The sequence below is a fragment of the Phyllostomus discolor genome, chromosome 3, assembly GCF_004126475.2.
Source record: "Phyllostomus discolor isolate MPI-MPIP mPhyDis1 chromosome 3, mPhyDis1.pri.v3, whole genome shotgun sequence".
In the NCBI taxonomy this organism is placed as follows: Eukaryota; Metazoa; Chordata; class Mammalia; order Chiroptera; family Phyllostomidae; genus Phyllostomus; species Phyllostomus discolor.
In genome coordinates this window covers 200855604-200878132 of record NC_040905.2, presented here as the reverse complement: position 1 = coordinate 200878132, position 22529 = coordinate 200855604, and the positions used below count along the sequence as shown (strand labels likewise).

The window sequence follows — 22529 nt, the reverse complement described above, 5'->3', positions numbered from 1 at the left end:
ACACACCAGCACACGGCAGTTCCCTAGGGCTCTCCTGCATCGGAGCTCCCTGCCTGATTGCTGATGTGTGCAAATACCTGGCTGCTTTCCAGAGACCCAGAAAGGAAGCCCTCTGGCTCACAGCTCCTGGGCCTGTTGTTCCCCTGGGATTTGCTAAAGCATGTGATTCCTGTCTCACTCTTCCACTTCCTCTGCCCCAAATTCGCCTGCCCTTGCCCCCTGGGGAGTGGTGTTACCAGTGCTGACACTCTGACTCTCAGTCCTGAAATATAGGCCAGTGATTACATCATAGCTGGGTCATTTGAAGCCTGTTTTCCTCCTTGGTGACAGTCGGAACCATGCCGCCTTTGCGAGTGCCTGCAGAGACAGGTGAACTACAGACGGCCTACCATTCTGATTCCCCAGAATTTACAGGTTGAAGTCCTGACCTCTGATGTGGTGATATTTGGAGATAGAGCCTTTAGGAGGTAATTAGGTTAAATGAAGTCATGAGTATGGGGCTCTAATCTGATATAATCGGTGGCCTTATAAGAAGAGAAAGACATCTCCTTCTCTCTCTCCCTCTCTTGCTCCCCCTCTCCCATGCCTGCACACACACACCAAGGAAAGACCATGTGAGGCTATAGGCAGAGAAGGCCGCCATCTGCAAGACAATGAGAGAGAGAGCTCATTTCAGACACTGATCTGGTTGGCACTTTGATCTTGAACTTCCAATCACTAGAACTGTGAGAAAGTCAGTTTCTGTTGTTTGAGCCACTCAGCCTATGGTAAGCTGTTGTGGCAGCCTGAACAGACCACTACAGTGGGTGTGGTACTGACTGTCGGGAGCCACTGAAGACCGCTGCACATAGCATCCCTCTGCTGATAGCTTAGCAGTACCCTCTTAGCCTTCTACACCAGCTGATAAAAGATGAGCTGCATTTCCTTGTCAGATTCCTGGTGACCAAGCTCAGAATCCAATGATATTGACCATTTAGCAGCCAGAAAGAGAATAGTTTCCAAACGTGCCCCACTGACTTCTAACTTACATTTTAACATTTTAAGAATCTTTCATTTAAGACGTTAGCACCTGAATGACCAGTCAGACACAAGTAACAGCTACAAAAAATATTAGAATATGGGCTATGTGAAGCCAGAGGCCTGCATTGCTCCAGGTAAAAATAGAATGGGAGAAGTTAAAAATTTTTTTTCTTAAAAACCTACATGAACATTGCTGTTTCACCCAATTTTTACTCCTTTGTGAGACAACATGGAGATGAATATTCATGGCAAGAAACGTGAGGTTTTGTCCTTGAGAACATAATTATTGTTGCTACTTCAAATTTCATTAGCACTTTATATTTGTGAAGCCCATTTTGGAGAGTAATTTCGTTCCTTTCCTTCCTTGCCTTTGTCCTCCATGCCACATCCCTCCCTAAGCTCCCTGTCCTGTTCCAAGAGCTAAATCAGACACCCATTTTTACAGAAATGAAAAATCAGGAGCGAAGAGAGGAACCGGCTTTGGCACAGAAACAAGCAGTGGTGGCGATGGAAGTGATTACTCCGAAAACTTGCTCTGGTGTTGTCAGGGCATCGTGTGTGGATGGTCGGGGGGCACCTTTCTGGTGCAGGGGGTTCACGTGGTGTCTGTTGCTCCACTTCTGCACCCCGACAAGGAGCCAAAGTGGAATCATTGATACCTAGTATCCCTGAGTCGACTTTCTCTACCTGTGTGACTGGTGATCTTAAACGACGTTTAGGACTTCAACTGTCAGGAACTAAGACTTTTCTGACTGATTGAAGAGGTATGAAAGGAAACGACTCTTTATTCAACAGCTGCTATATGCCAGGCACTCGGCAGTAGTACGTGTGATTCTCTCTACTGGATACCTGGTGTTGCATGACAAATGACCCCTGCATTCAGTGGCTTGAAACAGTAATTATTTATTATTATAGCTACATGTCAGTGGGTTGGTGGCAACCAACTCTCTGGGCTAAGCTCATCAGTGGTTCTGGGAGTGGGCTGGGATTCAGCTGTGAGCTCAGCTTGGCTGCAGCACCATAACTGGGAGACCGCTGCACCACGTTTCTCATCCTCCTGCTGAGACCAGTCGGCCAGCCCATGCATGTGCTGCTCCTAGGGTGTGCACAAGCATAAGGTAGAAAGCGGGAAAACATGAGGCTCAAAACTGGCCCAAGACCCTTTCTGCCTCATTCTGTGAGTCAAAAGGAGTCACGTGGCCAAGTCCTGCCTCAAAGGGTGGAGACATAGGTTCTGCCTCTTTAGCAAGAGGAACTGCAAAGACACCTGGCAAAGGCTGCAGACACTGGGAGAGGTGAGGAAAGGGGGCCCTGCATTCCTTGCGCATGTGACTGAGGGAGTACCTTGCTTAGCCTAGGCTGAAGTCCGAACCAAGTGATTTGGACTCTAAAGACCTGTTCCTTCCTTTACATCTGTCTCCTCCAGTTTGGCCTTAAAGGTCCACACTTAAATTTGCATCCTTACTTTCCCAGCACAAGTTTGTTTCAGTAGGAACATTCCAGAAAGCTACCCTTATGCAAGGACTTTTCTTGTTATGGCATCAAATAATGAGAATTATGATAAAGAAAATGATAGTGGCAATGATGATGATAGCTTTCATTGACTATATGTCTAATCTTGAGTTTAGAAGGGAATGTGAAGTAGTGGTGGTAACCAGGAACTCTACAGTAAGACTGCCTGAGGTCAAGTCCTGGCCCCATCTCTTCCTGGCTGTGTGACTCTGGATAAGGGATTTCACCTGTCTGAGCTTTAGTTTCCCCATGTGTCAAATGACAATACTTAGAGTTCCTAGCTCTTAGAATCGTTGAAAGGGGTAATTGAGATGAGAACTCCTTCACAGCATTTAGCATACTGCCTGGTAGATTGTAGGGGCTCAATAAATGTTACTATTATTATCTTTATTGTTGCTGCCCTTTGTTAAATAATGTCCTATATGATGTACATGCATTACCACATTTACATTGCACAGTGGTTAGAAAATAGCTTTCTGTTGAGTTTTGCCTACCTGACCTAAAAGTTTATTTTCTTATGACTGCTGGTCCCATGAGGGTCTTTTAGCATATCAAAGTGCCATTTATGGAAGGTAGTATAAAATCTAACTCCTTCTCTCAAGCCAAAAGGTGCCAGTTTTGGAAACAGCCATGCATTTCTTTTGGGGTGTCATCCCTTGAACCCCCAAAATGTTGCCTTTTCTCTCTCACAGTCCATCTGTACTAGCCACCTGCTCTTTCAAAAATAGAAACACAAACAATAACAGCAGCAAAAACTTTAGGTGATACTAAAGCACGTGCTGAATGAATTTCACTCCCCAGTGGCTGGTGTCCAAGGTAAGGGAAGGTGGACGTAACTCTTGGCTCTGTGGATGCCTTCTGTGATATGAGAATTTCAGCACCTTGGTCCTCTCATTCCTGGAGCTCCCTCTGTTGTGAAATAGGAGTCATGAGCCACAGGCTACCTTTGGAGCGAGTAGGTAGGGTAGGCAGGAAAATGTGACAGAAATGCTTAATCATCATGAAAAAACTCCTAGGAAAGGACATTGAGATTAGACTGTCAGCCCTGGGTGTCGTGGATCCCGGTTTTGATTTACAGACGATAACACCATTGAAGCTCAGCATGCTGACAGCTTCTTCACAACAGTGGAAAAGGACAGAGGTGTCACTTGGCAATCAGAAAATGACCAACCAGTGCCAGTCTCTACAGATTTCAATTTTACCCCTTGGGTCAGCTTCTTCTACTCATTTTCTTCAAATGGATGCAAATTCCTCCCATCTGTCTGGGGATTTGCTCTTAACCTGAGGTAATGGGAATCAGCAGTGAAAGAAGGATCTTTTGCTCTTTTCTGTTCCTTATCACTTCTCTGATTATTTTGGTGCCCTCACATGCAATTCAAGGATAATCAGAGTTTGAACGTTGACTACATTAGGAATCCCTGATTCTCAAGCTTTCCCAAGTCACCGAGGAGCCTTGGAAACCAAGCCTGCCTGGTTTGTTCAACACTGAATACAATGCCTGACACAAAATGAGTACTCAATAAATTCTTGTTGAACTAATGAGTCCATTAGTCTTCCTGATTCTTGAATCTCTCTCTGGAGCTCTTTCATCACTCATTTATTCATTTATTTATATGTTCAATAAATATTATGTACTAGGACTTGGCTTGGGATTTTTGCATGAGTGACAAAAGATGAATCAGACCCTCGCTTCAAGAAACTCATATACAGGAGAGGAGATGAGACTTGTATCAGTCTGTTATTACTGCAGTGATGCTGTGTGAGAAAAACCACTCTAAGACTCAGTGGCTTTAAATGGCCTTCATTTATTCTCACTGAATAAACATCTGAAGGTTGAGTTGGGGACCTTGCTGATTTAGGCTGGAGTGGTGAGGCTTGTCTCCGCACTGTGGGTTAGGTCCAGCTCTGCTCTCCCGTCTGTCATCCTACTTGGGCCAGTGACCTAGACAGGGCATCTTCCCCTCATGACAATGCAGAAGCACAAAGAGGCAGCCCCACTACAAAAGCCTTGGCTCCCACCATGTTTGCCAATATCTCACTAGCCGAGTTCAACACCAGCAGGTTGTGGAGTAGCCTCTCTACTCACAGTGAGAGAAGGTAGAAAATGAATAAATGAATATTTGCTGGGCAATAATCTAAAGCATCACAGCCTTACATGAAAATGTCATATGTAATAAAATGTTAAATGTTATAAATAAGCTACATAAGAAATAAAGACATGTAAAGGGGAAAAACTACTACATGTAAAGGATATGATGAGAATCAGAAATGGTCTTGAAGGATGGATCCTAAATGTGCATGCGGAGCGCTAGTCAGAGAAAAATAATGTAGACAGAGGTAACAGGGGATTTGGAGTATGTACCAAAAATGGTAAGGACATTTATATCGATGAGAGCATAGGTTATATGGAAAAAATGTGAGAGAGTATATCAGAAGGTTGTTTGGGAACTTAAATATCTTGCTAATGGGTTACATAAGACCTAGCACAACAGAAATTAATTAGAGAATAACAGGTGAGAATTAAAGCTAACAACCACAAAAAAGTACATAGTGTCTTGGCAAGGTAGGTGTTAGACAATATATTAGTTCCTAAGCATCTCCATAGATGTCAGGGAGAATGAACTATCAGTAGGCCAAGGTGATAAATACTAGACATTACACGTTTTCAAGTATTATTTTTTCCCAGTGAATCTTAGTGGGCATCTCAGCCCTCAGGCTTAATGGCGCGACTGCAGCATGCCCCTCCCTGCTGCAGCTTCCTCCTGCTTTCCCATCCTGTCACCTGGAGCAGAAACCCCTCCCGCCTTCCGAGGGGAGATGCCTCACCAGCTGTTGGCTGGCTGCTCAGAGAGAAGCAATTCTGTTGAGGGTCTAGAAGACCCGATGCAGGGCAGGAGGGAGTGCTATTTCTATCTGTGTGGTCTTGCTCATGCCTCAACCCATCTTCAGTTTAAAATGTGACTTAACATTCATAAGAACACAACACACGATGTCAATAGGCCATTGTTTTTAAGTTACAAAATATACTCTGTAATGAATAACTGCATGCATTTGTTCATTTATTCAAATACTTATTGAGCACCTCCAGGGTATCGGGGACTTTACAAAATGCTGGGCACATAGCATTGAACAAGAGAAGTAAAATATCTTTCCCCATAAAGCTTGCATTTCAGTGATGGAAACAATCCATCAATCAATCTGTGAATCCACTGTAGTGGAGAAAATGTCGACATGGTAAATACGTGAGTTCTTTGGAGACGGGAATCATGGAAGTCCTCTTTCTGAAAAGGTGCCTGCTCTGAGACTTGAACAGCAATGAGGGAGATGTGAGCACGCCCTCTGCGCCAGCCATTCAACCTGGGATGCATGACTCAGCACCCCCCTTGCCTCAGTTTCCTAATTAGAAAAAAGATGATCAAATACCACCTTCTTCTTAGTCTTCATAGGGAGATTAAACGCGTTATTATTTGCAAAGTGCTTAGAGCAGTTCCTGGCACATCAAACAACTTCCACCTAAAGGTGGAGACACATGAGCAGATGCTCTCACTGCTCTGGGTACAAGGTGTGAAGAGCAAAGAAAGTGGGGTGCCTAACCCAGCCGGAAGCATCAAAGATGTTTTCGTAGGGGGAGTGATGTTAAATCAAAGCAGAGAGAAGGGAAAAGAACATTTACTGAGTACATAGCTTTTGGTGCTAGGCAATTTCTCTTATTATTTGTAGAATTTACTTTTCACAACAACTTTGTGAGCTAGGTATGATTATGCCGAGATGAAGGACCATATCAGTGTTTATATACTTAATCCATGATGTTATGGCAGAGTGGACATTCTAAACCAAGATACCTTATACTAAACTAATAGCAACTTTTATTTCAACCACTGTTGCTTTTGACCAAGAAGGTTTAGGGTACTATAATAGCTAACATTTATTGATTATTAATATAAGCTCATGCTTTTAAATTAGTAGTTCATTTAATCCTCATCCAACTCCACAAAGTAAGTACTTCTGTTGTTGTCAGATTGAAAAAAAGTTCAGAGAGGTTAAGTAATTTTTTCAAGGTCACACAGCAAGTATTAGAGTCAGGATTTGAATTTAGACAATCTGATAGTAGGACCCATGCATTTATAGTAGGACCCATGCATTTATCCATGGTCTATGCTGTGTCTTACTTTAGGGTGAAAGAAGCTTGGGTTAGGAGTTGTAGGACTTGATTCAGGACCCAATACTTCAAACTTGTCATCTACCCAAGTTGAGTAAGTTGCATCTTTGAATTTTACTCTTGTCATTTGTAAATAAGGCTAGAAATTCCTGTCCTAATGGCTTGCAATGTTATGGCATTAAATGTTATGTTGATGATGGCAGATGCACTCAATGTAAGTGGAAATTATTGTTAATTCTTGTTGTTGTTATTTTTATTTTAATGCCCAGGCAGGGAATTGTGGAGGTGGCCAACAGGGACAGTCATTCCCTGAAAGGGAGAAAAATATATAGATGCCTTCAGATACTTGGTGAATTTTCATGAAACTTGCCCCATACGGTTGCCCCAAAATATGGAATTTGAATCAGTAGGTGGTAGATTCAACAAGAAATATGTAAATCAGTACATTCTATTGGTCAGAGCCAACCAAAGATAGAACCAGTTTTCAATGGAGATAATGAGCTCCCCACTATCAGAGTGTGCAAGCTATAGGACCTCATGGCAGGGGGAGATAGCAGTGGGAAAATCTGCATGCTGGGGAGGCTTACACCTGGACAGCAGTGATAGGTGCTGTGCTAGCTGCCCGCTCTCCTCTCTGTGCTCCTCAGGTCCATCCTCCACCTAAAGCCAAAGTAGCATTTTAAAAATGTATATCTGACTACGCCATCCACTTATGTAAAATTGCCCATGGCTTTCCACTGAAATTAGAATTAAATCCAAACTTTTTACCATGGCCTACATGGACCTGAATAATCTAAGCCATACTCACTTTATGAGACTCATTCGATCCTTTCTGAGTCTTCTGTCCCAACTCTCTAGCCATATTGACTTCAACTGTTTGGCTCCTGGAATTTGCTGAGTTCTCTCTCAGAGTCTTTGCTCTTGCTGCTCCCTCTCTGCCTGGGATTGCTCCCTGACTTCTATCCCTCACCATAATGACTCCTATTCATCCTTCCATGTTTCCAAGTCATTGCCACATTTTCAGAGATGCATCACCAGGTCCTCAAACATAAATTCATACCTCTCTCAGTATTTTACTTCATAGAACACTATTCTTTTCCATCACAGATCATTTCATTTTATTCTCTTTTGATTGTGGTAAGGACAGATAATGTGACATCTACCCTCTTACCAATTCAGTTTTGTTCATTAGGACACAGTGTTGGATGGCAGCTCTCCAGAACTTAATCATCTTGCAGAACTATAACACTGTCCCCCCCCCCCGCTGAATAGCTGCTCACCATTTCTTCCTCCCATATGTTCATTTTTGATGATGTGTGTTTGTCTATCTCTTGACTAGGCTATGAGCTCCATGGGTGCAGGGCCATTTTGGTCTTGTTCATTCTTGTATCTCTGTTTCTGGAGCCTAGTATTCCATTGGATTCCATGCAGGAGAGAGGAAGGGAAGAAAGGGAGGGAAGAAGGGGTGGAGGAAGAAGGAAGGGATATTTTGAGTTTAAAACTTGTTTATCTTTTTGTCTCTGTACACTAGAGTTTCAGTTAAATAAAAACACACCACCACCACAACAAAAAGATATATATATATATCATGGTGTCCAGGCATAGGAAGAGAGACTCCCAGTAGATTCTTCTGGAAGCCTCTCTAGAATGAGATGGAGTGCAGCTGGACCTTCAGGAGACATGGAGAGACTGCAGAGCCCCAGCCTTGCTGAGTGTGCAGATTATCATACAATAGTCATCAAACACAGCTTGGTAAGTGGGTCAGGGGTGGGGGACGTCCTCTGCTTCTCCGAGGTCCATCGGATCCTGGCCCTGGGAGTTATGTCTACACAAAGCTCTTTTAGATAGTGACAGAAACAGTGCAAGGAGACCATGGAGTTGGGAGTTAGGGCAGTGAGACCTCTGCTGTAATGAAAAGCGCAGGAGTCTTGACAAGCAAGCAGGCTTGGGGTTTCACCACAGTTCATCAAGCACGCGAGCACCTGTCTCTCAGTTTAATGCTTGAAGAGATGAAAAACTTGCCCAAGCCATCAAATAAATAAAGTCAGCAATTGGGAAAGCTGGGATTTGAGCCCTGGTTCTTAAGGTTGCTAAACAGAGTTACTTAAAAATTAAAAACCACGTGCATACTATAGTGTGCATCAACAAACTTAAAGACACAGACTGTGAAAAGATATCTGCTCTCACCTATGTTCAAGGACACACAGGTTTAAATGGCAGAGCTGAAATTCAACTGTGCAAGAGATTGTGCTTTTATCATTCATTCATTCATTCATTCACTCATGCAATCATTATTGGCCTAATTCATGCCAGGCAGCAGAGAACAAGACTGACAGGATTTCTGCTCCTGTGGAAATTATAACTAGTGTTATCTTAAATCACATCCCTGCAAAGTGATTGTGTCATCCCTGCTAAAAAATTATGGAAACTCTTAACCCTTACACTGTATGGTCTTCTTGGAGGTCATGGTGAAGATGTGATTCCTGGTGGACCCATGAGCTGGACTTGAACACTGGGCAATCAGAGGCTCCCTAACCTTTCATCTGTCCTTGAGAGGTACATTCTGCCCACCATTCCCATAGCCTGAACCATTTCAAGGATGCAACTCTGAGAGAGTAATGTGTTGTTGAGACCATCTGGGCAGTATATGTGATTGAACCCTGTTAAGGCCTCTATATAAACTCTTAAGATTTTTGCAGGCAGGTGCTAAGATCTACTGGTCTAAGGTTGCCCAAGATAAGCCTCACAGGTAAGTTCCCTGCTTGTTAAACCTGCCCCCTACCAAGCTGGAGCAGTCTACCTCTCTCTCTCTCTCTCTCTCTCTCTCTCTCTCTCTCCTTGCCCTCTGTGTGTGGGAGCCAGTTTTAAGTTTTTACCTAAAGAAGTTGAAGGACTTTATTAGATGTAAGTTGCCCAGCATATTGCATTTTCTGTGTGTTTGCAATTCTTCCCATGTAATGCAGGGATTAAGGTGGTTGTAAAAATTAAATAAGAAACTGTGTTCTGTGCCTAACTCATAGTAGGCATCCAGAAAATGTTGTAAAAATAGTCACTCTATGCTGACATTGCCTTCACCATTTCAAAATATAATAATACGAATAATGTGATGCAGAAAGAAAAATGGCACAGTACTCTATAGCAGAGAATAAAGCTTACACTTTTTATTAGTAATATACATTCCAATGCACCAGGTTAGCAGTTCAGCTTGAATAAAATATAGAGCAGATACTGCAAGGCTTTTACTTTTTTTAAACTAAAGCAGGGTCCCAGAGAGAAAAGATTCCAGACAGGAAGAAGATCCTAAAATACAGCAGTAGTAGGATTTGGAAGAAAATAGATCCAAAGGAACACCCCTCAGTAATATTGTTAATGGTGAGAGTAAATGAGTATAGCAAAGGAGGGAGGAAACAAGAATAGGTCAAATGATTAACTAGGCATGGAGGTCGAGAGATTTGGGCACAAGGAAATGAATGATGGGGGTGAATTAAAGATGAGTGCGCCTGGAAAAGAAAATGCAAAAGGATGAATAAGGAGAACGAGAGAGAGAGACTTTCAAGGAGGATTGGGAGGATTTTGACTAGACGGCGGAAGAAAGATATGAATGACTGCAGTAAATCACCGAACAAGAAGGGGTTGATTTAGAGGACTGTGAGCAGGGAAAGCAGGAGGTAGCGAGAGGTATGAGCTGGAGATGAAAGATAATAAATTTGAGAATTGTTAAGGGAAAGAGTCAGGGAAGTGCTGGGTTGACGCAGAAATCAGTCAAACAGATGCAAGTTCAAATGAGGAAAGACAATGGTGATTAAAATATTCTTTCATTTTTCATGAACGAGAAGTTAGACAATGGCAAAAGTTTGCTCTAAATGAGACATAGTGGCAGGGTTCTGAAAAGGGGAATGAGGGATGGAGAGATGAAGGCAGAGAGACAGAGAGGTCACTGAAGGGCCAAGTAAACATTGGGAGGTAGAATGGCGCTACTGTTACTTAGGACTGACTGTGTGCCAGAGAACACTGGGTGCCTACATTTATATTTGCTGGCTCATCCCCCCTTCCTGTTACACTACTTGGAGAAAAAGAAATTAGGCTCAGAGAGGCTGTAACTCACTCAAAATTAGCCAACTAGTAGGCGGTAGGGAAAATAATTTGAACTTACATTTAAGAGATGTCTCTGAGTCAAAGAAACAGATAACAGTAATAGATGTATTTCCAGGGATCTATTTTGGATACATCAACAGTAAAATGAAAAGCTCCAAGACTGACTCTAATGTTGTAATTGATCCTCTACCAAACTGATGGAGCTGGAATCCACATGGGTCACGATGATGCTGAGGGGTTGGCAGACCTAAGACAAAGGAGCATCGGGGGAAGGTGGCTGAAGAGAAGGAAAGGTAAGGATAGGCTGGATGATGGATGGAGCCACCGTGCTGCAGGGAGCCTGGCAGAATTAAAGGGACAAAGTGAGTTACAGAGAGGGCAGTGATTGAAGTGAGAGAGGATGAACAGTGGGGATTTGTGGGTATGAAGGGGAGTGGTGGACGATTCAGCTTAGATAGAGCAGAGACGAAGCAGGAGGTATCAAGCTCTCCTCCTGAATTGGAATTTGGGTTCTAGAGGTCATCTTGAGTCTTAAAGAAAAAAGACTATTAAAAATTACTTGATTGTGGAAAGCTGAGGAGGGAGGAAAGAAGGAAAGTCGAAAGGAAGAAAAGGCTGGGGGAAGGAAGGAGGGGCAAACGGACAGAGGGAGGATCATGCACTCATTGTGGAGAACCAAAGGATGGCTGGTTTTCATCACTGCAGAATTATGACTAGTGCCTAGTGCTTTACCTTTCTGAGAGTAAAAAGTCAGTAAATACATGACCATTCATGGACAAAATGCCTGTTTTGTGTCTGTACCTATATCAGTCACTGTACTAGTTTGTATGAACAGGGTGGGAACTAACACACAGGCATTCTTTGACCTTTGGAGTTCCCAGCCTAGTGGGGAAGGCACATCAGGGAAATATACCAATACATGAACAGGTATTAAAATATGGAATGTGTATAATTTAAAAAATCTAAGAAGATATTAAAGGACGCAGCAGGGAAGATAGAGAGGGCCTAGTTTAGATCAGATGGTTAGCCTTCTTTGGGCAAGTGCTTCATTAACTGAGATTTATAGCTACGCAAGAGGCAGCAAAGTGAAGTCTGAGGGGGCTCTCTGTCCAGGCAGAAGGAAGAGGCTATGTGAAAACACGGGGGCAACGAGAGCTTAAAGCATTCAGGGACAGGAAAGGGACACCAATGGCTGGAACAGAGTCAAGGCGGTGAGGATCTTGTGACATGGGGCTGGGTTGGGAAATAGAGAGTGAGAGACCATACAATGTTTGGATTTACTTATAACGTTCATGAGAATCTAATGTGGGTTCTATATTTTCATACATGGGGTCTCATTTAATTCCTGTAACCATCCTGAGAAGCAGGAGCTACTTTCCCCATTTCACAAATGAGCGAGTGAGAGGTCTAGGAGGGGCATTGTAAGTGACTTGAACCTTTAGGTAAACAGAAAAGGTGATATCTAAACCAAAGCCTGTTGCTCTCCCTCATCCCTGCTTTTCTGACTACACTAGGCTGCTTTAGTCAGGTGGTATTCTTTTAGAAGGCCTAAAAGAATAGTATAAAGGGAAGGGGAGAAAAATGGTGCAAAACTCCCTAGAAAGAAAAATATGAAATATGCAATATGAAAGATGAAGCAAGAGGAAGCATTTGCTGGGAGGACTGGGACGGAGTTAGAAAGAATGTAAAGGAATTTCAGATCATTGGAGTCAGAGATGGGGGGCACAAGGAGACCCTAGAGGGGAATAAATTACATCAATGATGGAATGGAATGAATTAAATCAGTAATGGGATGTGACTGAGTGAAGAGGGAAAGAGAAGAGACAGAAGAGAGAAGCTGAAGGGGAGAAGAGCGGTGTCACTGGCCGTAGGACAGGACATTAGAGTATAAACAGGGGAGGCCCAGTGTATGGGAACCAGTGGGGAAGGTGGCACGCTGTGGCAGGCAGAGCCAGGATGTAGGAACCAGACAGGTTGTGTTCCACCACTTGATAACTACATACTCAAAGTCAGCTTTCTGGCCCTGGCCAGGTAGCTCAGTTGGTTAGAGTGGCATCCCGATACACCAGGGTTGTGGGTTCAAATCCTGGTCAGGGCACATGTAAGAAGCAATCAGTGAATGCATAAATAAATGGAACAACAAATTGATGTCTCTCTCTCTCTCTCTTTCTCTCTTCCCCCACTCTCTCTCTAAAAGTCAATCAGTACATTTTTTAAAAAAAAACTCAACTTTCTCAGCTTCACCAAACCTCAAATTCTACATCAATCAAATGGGAATAACAAGCCTATTTCCTCCAAATGTTGCTGGGACTATGCATCTCAGCAGCAATGATAAATTATTGAACACCTACTATGTTAAGTTTGACGCATAATTATTTTTGAAGCCTGGCTGCCACCAGAAGGCAGGCGTTATCATCACTCATGGATACACTGTGTACAGTTTTGAAGTAGCAAAATATGCATTCAGAAATGCGAGTTCTTTTCCTGTGGTCATTTCAGATTTGACGCTAAAGTTGGCCCTCCTCAAAATGAACGGCAAATTCCTTGCCTGCCTTTTCTGTCTTGTCTTTAATCACCCCCTCTCCCCATCATTGAACTTTCTCCATTTCCCTTCCCATGCTTTGCTCTCTCTGCCCTCTATTTGTTCCCCATTCTGTGTTCTCACATTCTGTGTTCTCTGTGTCTTAGTTGCAAGCAACAGATACCAATTCTGGTAATGTAAGCAGAAGCGGGATTCAGCACAGTGTGTCAGATTACTTAGAATCTCGAGGATGGTGTGGAATCTGGGCTTAGAGTCCATAGGTTCAAGAACACCACTCCAAACCACAAGAACTGGCCGTGGAGATGTCTCATTGCAGCTGCAGCTGGGCATAAATAGGCCAATTCGTACTCTTGACACCAGTGACACTGGGGTCTGAGCAGTGCTGTTAGAACCATGTTTACAAACAATGCAACCTGGATGTAACTGCCTCAGCAGTTGCCACTTTGGTCCCCAAGTGGATTCTGCCTGATTCCAGCTTCTTTCCTAGCATCTGGGGGAGGGTTGAGTCTGATTGGTGAATTCTGAGTCATGTGCCCAAGTCCTAGCTGCAATGGAGGCTGAGAAAGTGTCTGGAAATTTAAGCCTCTTCATGGGAGGTCGGGTGAGCCTCAGAGAGTGAAGCACCCTCTGAGGTAGGAAAAGGCTTCATTCAGATGCTGAGCAGTTGCAAAGAATCCCAAATGCCAGCTTTAGGCTGGAATGTCCACCCCCGTGCTACTAATGCTTCATGGCTCAACTCCAACACCACTTCCTCTGGGAAGCTTTCTTTGATTTCTCCAAGCATACGTTTCAAAGCACCTCATAAAAGAAACACATGTCTGCCTGCCTGCCTGGTATCACAGATATTTCTGTGCCTGTCTCGTTCTCACATCACCCCCGACCCCATCATCATAAGTTCCCCAAGGGCAGGAGCTGTGTTTATCTGTCTCTGCATCCCCATACCGTGCCTGGTAGGAGCCCTGGAATATTTGGTTGCGAATGAATGAATGAAAGCGTTGGTCACATTGACAGGCCTTTGTACCAGAGGTCCATGAAGGACTTGCACAGACTCTGCCTTACATAAGGGAGCCCTTTTTTCCTGGTGCGCACTTCTATAAATGGACTATGTCAGCATATTTGAAGAAAGGGGCATAGAGAATCAGAAAGCCCCATTGCAGAGGATAGTGGCGGATTGTAAGGGTACAAAGGCGAGACTGAGCGAGGCAGGGTGACATATTTTGGAGGGGTAAATGAACCGAAACAGGCATCAGAGAGGCAGGAGATGATTGCGAATCAGAGGATTTGAAAGGCCAGGTCCTCCCCCCACCCTCACTCACCCCAAGTTCACAGATTAGTAAACTGAGACAAGAGAACCATACCTTGCAAACCCCAGAGGGGAAACAGACCCAGAAGTGCTCCTGCAGATGTTTCGTTCACAGTTTCGATGGGTGGGCGTTTCCAAGGTCACCGAGGACAGTGGGATTGAATGGAAACAGTGAAGATTTTTGAGCCTGAAGTTCAAACTGCAGCACTTCTGCTCTTTAATTGTGTGACCTTGGGGAGTCCCTTCACCTCCCTGACCTCCTGATCTCAGTTTTCTCATCTGGAAAATGGGACTCATAATATCCATCTCGTTGGATTATGATGTTGTATAAAAGCTAGCGTATGTGCACTCTAATGTGCAGAGAATGCTTCATAAACATTAAGTCCAAGGGCACAACATAGGTTTTGATGCTTCCCCCTTTTCAGTATTCAGCCTTTGTCCAAAGTCATAAAAATATACCTACAATGTGATGGGAGAGGGGAAAAGGCAATTCGTGGAAGGGTTAAAGACAGAAAGAAGACAAGAGGCAGAAGAGGGAAGAGAGAAGTTAATCCAGAGACCACATAAAGGTTGAAATGGGCAAGCGTTGCAGATTGATGGGAAATGGCTCACAAATTATTATAGGGGGAAAGCGTTTATGAGATTAAAGTCAAGATGAGGAAGAAGGAGATGAGTGGGGAGATGAAAGAGCAGAGAGAGGAAAGGTGAAGAAAAGGCGGGGCGGGGGTGGGGCTGCGGAGAAGGGGGGCTGCTCAGGCAGTTGATCCCTGCAGAGGAGACGGCTCCCTGGGGGATCCCAGGTATGTGGGTCAGAGGCGGCAGCAGCTGAAGGCCAAAGGCCGCCGTGTCTGGGGACCTAGGTTTACAGCTCAGCTTGACTCTAGAGGGAGGACTGGGAGTGAAGAATGGGTGAACAGATCCCTCCTCTGGGAATGGGGCAGAGGAGGCAGAAGCCCGTGGGAGCCCTAGGCGGAGAGTAGCTCATCTCTTCCTTCTCTCTCTCTCTCACCCTTTTCAGGAATTTCACACAGGGAGCAGAAGCAGCCAAGTAGAGCAGCTCCAAGCTAGGAGGAAGGATCCAAAATAAAAGCGCGTGAGTGGGCTGGATTGCAGGGCGGCAGCCAGGGGGGCCAGAGTGTCCTGGACAAGGCCATTTGTAAGCGTAGGGGCTAGAGGGTGGAGGTCCACACCGCTCCGTCCATTAGAAGTTAGTGGAGCTGGGTGGAGGCCTGGGTGAAGGGGAGGGGTGGGGTTCTGGTGGTGAGAGAGAGATTACATGAGTTGTTGGCAAGTGGGTGGGGAGGGGCCCTGAGGCCACAGGGATTATTTCAGAAACTAGAAAAGGACACAGGGGTACAGGACTTGTTATTGGGCTTGAGGGGAGACAAAGTTCAGTCTCGCCATCCAGGGGCACCTTCTCCCCTCAAGAAGGCGGGGCCTGGGGCAAAGCTGCACTAAGGTGCGCCCCCCGGTGTAGCCTCTGGGTTGAGCCAGGCGTGGGGTACAAGTGAGTGAGGTGGTTTGAGAAGGGGGCATTTGGGGGGAGGCATGCGCGGGTCTCTTAAGTCTTCGGAATTTGGAGAGGAGTGGTGTGGCTCAAGAACACTGTGAGAGAGGCATTGGGGGATCCTGGGAAAGGAGAGGGGGGCGACTGGGATTTGCGCGAGGCCGGGCGGAGCCTTCGAAACGCTCGGGGTCTACTGAGAGAGCTAGAGCGGGGCCGGGCGGCGGGCCCGGGGAGGCGGCGCGGGGGGGCGGGCCGGGCGAGCGGGAGGCGGAGCCGGGCGCTGGGGGCTGCTGGCGCGCGGCTCCCACGGCTCCTTTGCTCTGGCGTCCTGGTTCGCTCCTGCGTTCGCCGCCGCCGCTGCCACTGGTTCCACCTCCTTCGCCGCCGCTCGCAGCACCGCAGCCCCGCCCGCCATGGCTGCCGCCGGCGCCCGGCGCAGCCCCGGCCCCAGCTCGGGGCTCTGGGGGCGGCCGAGGCTCGGCTTCCACCCGGCGCCGCCACTGCTGGTGCTTCTGCTCCTGCTGCCGCCGCCGCCGCTGCTGGCCGGCGCCCCCGCCGCCGCCTCTCGGGGGCCAGATAGCCCCTGCCGGCTCAAGACGGTCACGGTGTCCACGCTGCCCGCCCTGCGCGAGAGCGACCTCGGCTGGAGCGGCGCCCGCGCCGGGGCCGGGACCGGGACCGGAGCCGGAGCTGGAGCCGGAGCAGCTGCCGCCTCGTCCCCGGGCTCCGCCAGCTCCTCCGGCGGCACCGCGGAGTCGCGCCTCCTGCTCTTTGTGCGTAACGAGCTGCCGGGGCGCATCGCGGTGCAGGACGACCTGGACAACACCGAGCTACCCTTCTTCACTCTGGGTAAGGCAGGGCGCCGACACACGCGGGATCCCGAGGAACCGTGAGCCCTAAGTGAAGCCAGACGGGTGGGGGCGCCTTGGGGATCCCCGCCCCGGGCTGCCCGAAGCGGGGTTGGGAGAGGGCAGCCGAGGGGCCCGGAGGGCGTACAGGTGGTTGGAGAGGAGTGTGGGGCAGGAGGTCCCGCAGAGTGCGTGGCAGGTGCCCGGGGGCGTGCCAGCCCGTTTGCGGCGGAAACCTGTGCCTCTCCGTCTAGACGTTGAGCTCCGCTGTGGTCCGTACCCGACGCCCCAAACCCCATGTCGCTGAGTATCCTCGAGCCAGGGCCGGGGAAGTCTCCGGCTCCGAAGCCGCGTGTGGGTCCAGTGGGCAATGTCACGGCCGCCCGCAGTTACCGCCCCTTCGCCCTCGCGTCGGAGTTGTTGGCTGTGTTCTTCCGGATAGGTTTTCCCGGGAATCGGAGGGGAGAAGCTCCAAGTAGAATCACCCGCTCTCATAGACGGAGTTCCTGAATGCGTTAGGCGACCTTGGCCAAGTCGCTTCCGCTCTGGGCCTCAGTTTTGGTCATCTGCGAAGTGCGGCGGGGGAGCGCTGAGCGATGTCTGAGCACTGGAACTCAGAGCCCAAGGTTTCCACTCTCAGGTTGTGGGATTCCCCCTTAACCCTTTGCCTTTCCACCCCGCTCCCAGCCGGCAGCAGGATTGTCCTAGCGTCTCACTCACCGGGCTAATAATAATAACTAAAAGGCAAGAAAATGGAAGGGGAGAGGATAGGGTGGGGGTGGGGCTGGAAGTGGGGGCTTGCACGGAAAAGTTAACCAGAAAGTTCGCCAGCAGCTTGCTGCCTGCTGGTTCCCAGCGCGAATCCCAGAGGAGTCGGCCCTTCGGAGGAGCTGTGGGAAGCGCGGCTGATTTCCCACCCGGGTAATTGATAGCTTAATTATCTCCGAGAGCGTTTACAAAAACGCTGTTCCCCCTTTGCTCTCCCGCGCTCGCCGTTTGCTCGCTCTCCCCTCCGCTCTTGGGGACGCGGGGCGCGATTGGTCGCCGGAGTCTGGTCAACAACAGCTCCTGGGTGGCGTGGGGGCTCGCCTGGAGACTCCCAAACTCTCCTGACCCGGATCCGATCCTTGCTTCCTGGGATCCGGCTTAGCCCAAGCATCGCTGGGGTGATGGGCCTTCTCGGTCAGCACCTTACAAATCTCGATTGGACCTCTGAGGTTAACTCCTTGCTCGCCCGAGAAGCCCCAAAGAGTAATTAATGGACTAGTCTCCTCTCTCCTGGGAGCCATCATATTTTTAATGTATTTTTTGTGACACCCCCCCGCCCCCCACCGCAACACCCGCCGCCCTTTGCCTTTCATGCTGGCTGCCTCTGGAGGTTTGAGCGAGTGCCAGACACTCTCGTGCTCCGAGCTGGAGCCTGGGGTGTTTGGCCCTTGGGCTCTCCCCAGCTGGCTGTAACCCGAGCGTACTGAGCTTTCTGAGAGGCAAGGCGGCAGAGCGCCTTGCAGGTTCCCAGGGGACTTTCTTGGCGGTGCGTCTGGTGCGCGACACACACACACACACACACATGCACACGCATACACTCAGACATACACACGTGCACCTGTGGGGCCTCGCGTTCCCAAGGAAGGGTGTGAGGGTGGAGACGCGGTTGCATAGGGCGAAGAGCTGACCTTGGGCTCAGGGACATCTCCCAGTGTTGCCCCCAAGGGGACAGAGAGAGTGTCCATTCCACACCACTTCCAGTCTCAGCCTTCTTGTATCACCCCTGCAATCTCTCTACAACGGGGTGCATGGGAGGTGAGGAGTGCAAATCTCTCTAAATGATTGGTCAAATGAGGGGGAAACCAGACATTCTTGGATATGGTGTTACTTGGTAGTGAGGACCCCAGAGCATTCCAGTTCCCCAAGAATGTGGAGGGACCCAGTCCAGTGCATTAATAGGAGTTGCCTCCAAATTCTTGGAGCTGGCAATCCCTGCCTTTTTAAAATCTGTATTTCAAGAGGGAGTGAGTGACTGGGACAATTGGACAAGCTGAGCGAGGAGCTAAACGAGGAGCTGAAAGTCTGGATTCCCCTAGGTTCCCCACCCCCAGGACCTGTGAGTTAGCTCCAGAATCTCCTGGCTCCCTCCGTTTGGAGCCAGTGCCTTCTCTGGTGCCTGTGGCTGAAGCTGGGGACTGACTGCCCTGGTGGAGCAGCAGGGTGCTGTCCACCTTGAGGGCTCTGAGCCCTTTTGGATGCATGTGGAGAATTGGGTTCCCATGTCCTCCTCCCCTCAGTGCCCTGGACTGGCAGCTCACAGTACCCGTTCTCCCCGGGATTTGGCTAGCGAGGTAGTTACCAGATGGCCGAGCATAGCAGGAGCTGTGTAGGGAGACGTGGGCTTTTTATTTGTGTTGGTCTTCCACTGTTTTCATGTAAACACGGAGCGCACAGTGAGCTCTGGGAGGGCCAGGCTGGCTGGAAATGAGGGCTGCTGCTTGTTGTGGGGTGGTACAAGTCATCTGTGGCCATATCTACCCCAGGGTCCTGAGGCAGCCTCATCCCATCCCCAGACCTTTTAAGCATTCTTTGCTTAAAAGCTGAGTATTTGTGTCTGCTGGTTTAGGTGCGTCTTTCACTACTAACTCAGGAGTTCAAGGTCTTTGGAGATGGCACATGCCGCTTCCAGGCATGCTGTCAGTAAATGCCAAATCCTGCCAATTGTGGGGTGTGTGGAGCCACCACTAGGGGGTGATGGTGACTGCCAAAGCCCTCTGGCTATGCTGCTTGGGGTTGTGGGCCTGAGTTGGTGGTACTAAACTCTTCTTGCCATTAAAAGGTGTGGGTGATTGAACAAATAAAAGGTAGAATTCCCATTTTACTCAAGTACAGCTGGGGAAACCCAATGTAATTTTTCTTATACTGTCTACCATCATCTTTCACCAAAGTCACCTGCATGCCTGGCCCCACGTCCCTCCATTGTGCCACTGTCATTTCAGTTATTGGCTGTGTTATTGATCATGCCTCTACTTAAATGACTTCTGTGAAGGTCTCCTCCTCTTCGTATTTCCATTTTCCTATCGTGTTCCAGCCTGCTTTATGTAGATGAAAGTTTCCGTCAGAGGCGAAAGATCCCCCAAGTTTCTGTGCTGGGCTCTTCTTTAGAATCTGGTTATAAGTCAAAGGTGTTGACAAGGTGAAGTTCACTGAAAGTGATCAAGGAATAGCAATGTGGGGCTGAGAGCTTTACTCTTGCCTGCCATTGTCAATTCACATACAACATATGGAGTGGGCACTGTTGTTATTGCCATTTGATAGGTTAGGGAGCATTCATAGAGAGGTCGAGCACCTAATGTAAGGTCAGACTGTGAATAAGTGGCAGACTTGGTACTGGAGTCTCAGTCTACCATACGCCTACATTCTTGGTAACTGCTAAATGGGCATCCTGAGCCAAACATGCGTTGAGGTGCTGCTTATACATGTATGAAGGGCATGTATGCTGGTTATACATGTATGAGGGGCATGGTGTTGCATTCTGGAGAGATATATAGCAATCAACAACATGACAAGAACATTTTCTCTAAAGGAACTTCAGCTTACATGAGTGAGCCGAAATCTGGGAGTTCAAACGTGAGATATGAGTTCAGTTACCTCCAGTGACCCCGCCAGCTTCAAGTTCTGTGATTCCTAGGATGTCAGAGGATGTTGAATTTAATGGTGACAGAGAGTGATGGAGGTGACACCGCATTCAGTGACACCAGGGTGGGAAGACATCTCTGGGAGAAGGCTGCGGACACTTCCTGCACGGGAAACATCCGGCGCGAGGCCTTGAGGATGTGCTGGAGAAGTCGAATGCTCTAACAGAACTTGTACACTTACTGTTGGTTGGGATCTGGAATCCCAGCACTGGCCCCCAGTGACCTTGAACAAGTCATTTATCCCCCAGAGTTTCAGTTCTTTGTGCTGTAACATGAGTGGGTAGATGAGCCCTAAAATAATCCTTAGGTGTAAAGATTCTATGAACTTGAAGTGCTCTGACCTACTCTGTCACTCTGACTAGCTCCCCTCGCTTTTCCCGGGCTCCTTTGCTCTGCCGGTAACATGGGGGTGTTGGGAAGGACTGATTGAACAGGAAGAACTTGAACGGGAGTGACTGCCAGTGCAGGGCTTCTGAGGTGAACCTGCATCACTCAGTCCTCATCTGCCCCCAGGCAGCCCTGGAGTTTGCTTGTGGATTTAGCTTTCATGTCTGCAGGAAGGGAAACAACATCCTTCTTCCTGGGCTTGGTAGTGGCCAGGCTGCTCCCTTTACCTTGAGTTAGCAAAAGGGAGGGAAAGAGATAAAATTGAATAAGTCTTCATTGTCAAAATTTCTTACTAAGTTGCCTTGTCATATAAATGACCCAGGTGAGGCCTGTGCCCTGCATGTGTGGGAGGGCATGTGAAAAAGGGAAAACCAGCCAGTAATAGAGGGTCTGGCAGAAGTCAGGCCTGCTCGAGTGTGGTTGGTAGGGCAATGATATGGGTGTAATAATTTATAGTTTTAATGTGAACATTTCACCTACAATGCCATATGGTGTGCTTGAGTGTGATAGTGTTACGTTACATACAGAATTGCATGCTTGTGATTTTGTAATAAAAAAGGGGTGTTGTTTGTGCCTGACCCTGTGTGTTTTTATGTGCGCCCACATGAATGGATAGATAGGGCAGTGTCCTGAAGGTCCGTCCCAAAAGAATGCTCTTTGCAGGAAGCTGATCGGCCTGCGTGGAAGAGAAAGACACGGTCTGGAATGCTAACTTGGTCAGGTCTACAAAGATTCCTTAAAATGCAGACAACAGTGAATATCTGGAGACGAAAGCCTCTGGAAGGAGTGAGGGACCAGGAGCTGGGTCCAAAGGGTTGTTAGAAGCAGGAGTTTAGGCTAAGAATAGTAGTCTGCAAAAGGCTGGATCAGCTGCGTTCAAATGTCAACAGGGAATGAGGAATGTGCTTCTTTTTTTTTTTTTTTTTTTCCTGCCTGGTTTAAAGGAATATTCAAAACGTGCAGATACTGAGGGGAGAGAGAGAGTTCAACCCCACCCCAGGACACGTCCCAGGGAGCTGTCCAACAGCCCAGCATTCTGACCCTTAGTGAGAGTAGGGCCACGTGGGAGGAAGCCTTCCAGCAGAGGCTGGGTGGCTTTGGACAGGCATTTGGAGAAAGGACTAAGCCCAGGGCGTACACAGGCTGCTTGCCCTCTTTGGTTTCTGTTGGATTCAGTAGGTTGATGCCAGTCCTTAAGAGGGAGGGAGAACGGATACAAAGAATAGAAAGCTGGATTTTCGGAAGAGATTTCTGACCACAGAGCAGTATTTTTACTAGATGTATGGGTGAGGGAGGGATTCTGGAGTGGATAATAGAGAGAATTTGATGTTTTCAAACAAAGCTAGATTTGTAAAAAATATATGTTATTTGGGCACCGGGTTTCTTATTACTAAATAAAGTGTTTGGGCAGCACTGTTCTGACGTTCCAGGCTTCTGGGACATAAGTAAGGGCCCTGGGAGTGGGCAGAG

General features: G+C 47.5%; 1 protein-coding gene across 3 annotated transcripts in view; it reads left to right on the top strand.

The window, feature by feature from the left end:
* Positions 1 to 16369: 16369 nt before the first annotated feature.
* The window catches only part of ASTN2 (astrotactin 2), an 821613-nt gene continuing 815453 nt past the window's right edge, over positions 16370 to 22529 (top strand). For 2 of the 3 annotated variants that reach the window (XM_028509080.2, XM_028509072.2), the window contains exon 1: positions 16370 to 16987. In XM_028509080.2, coding sequence (XP_028364881.1) covers positions 16552 to 16987 — 436 coding nt within the window. In that variant the 5' untranslated portion in view covers positions 16370 to 16551. The remainder of the gene's footprint in view (positions 16988 to 22529) is intronic. The other variant, XM_028509089.2, reaches the window with a different exon arrangement.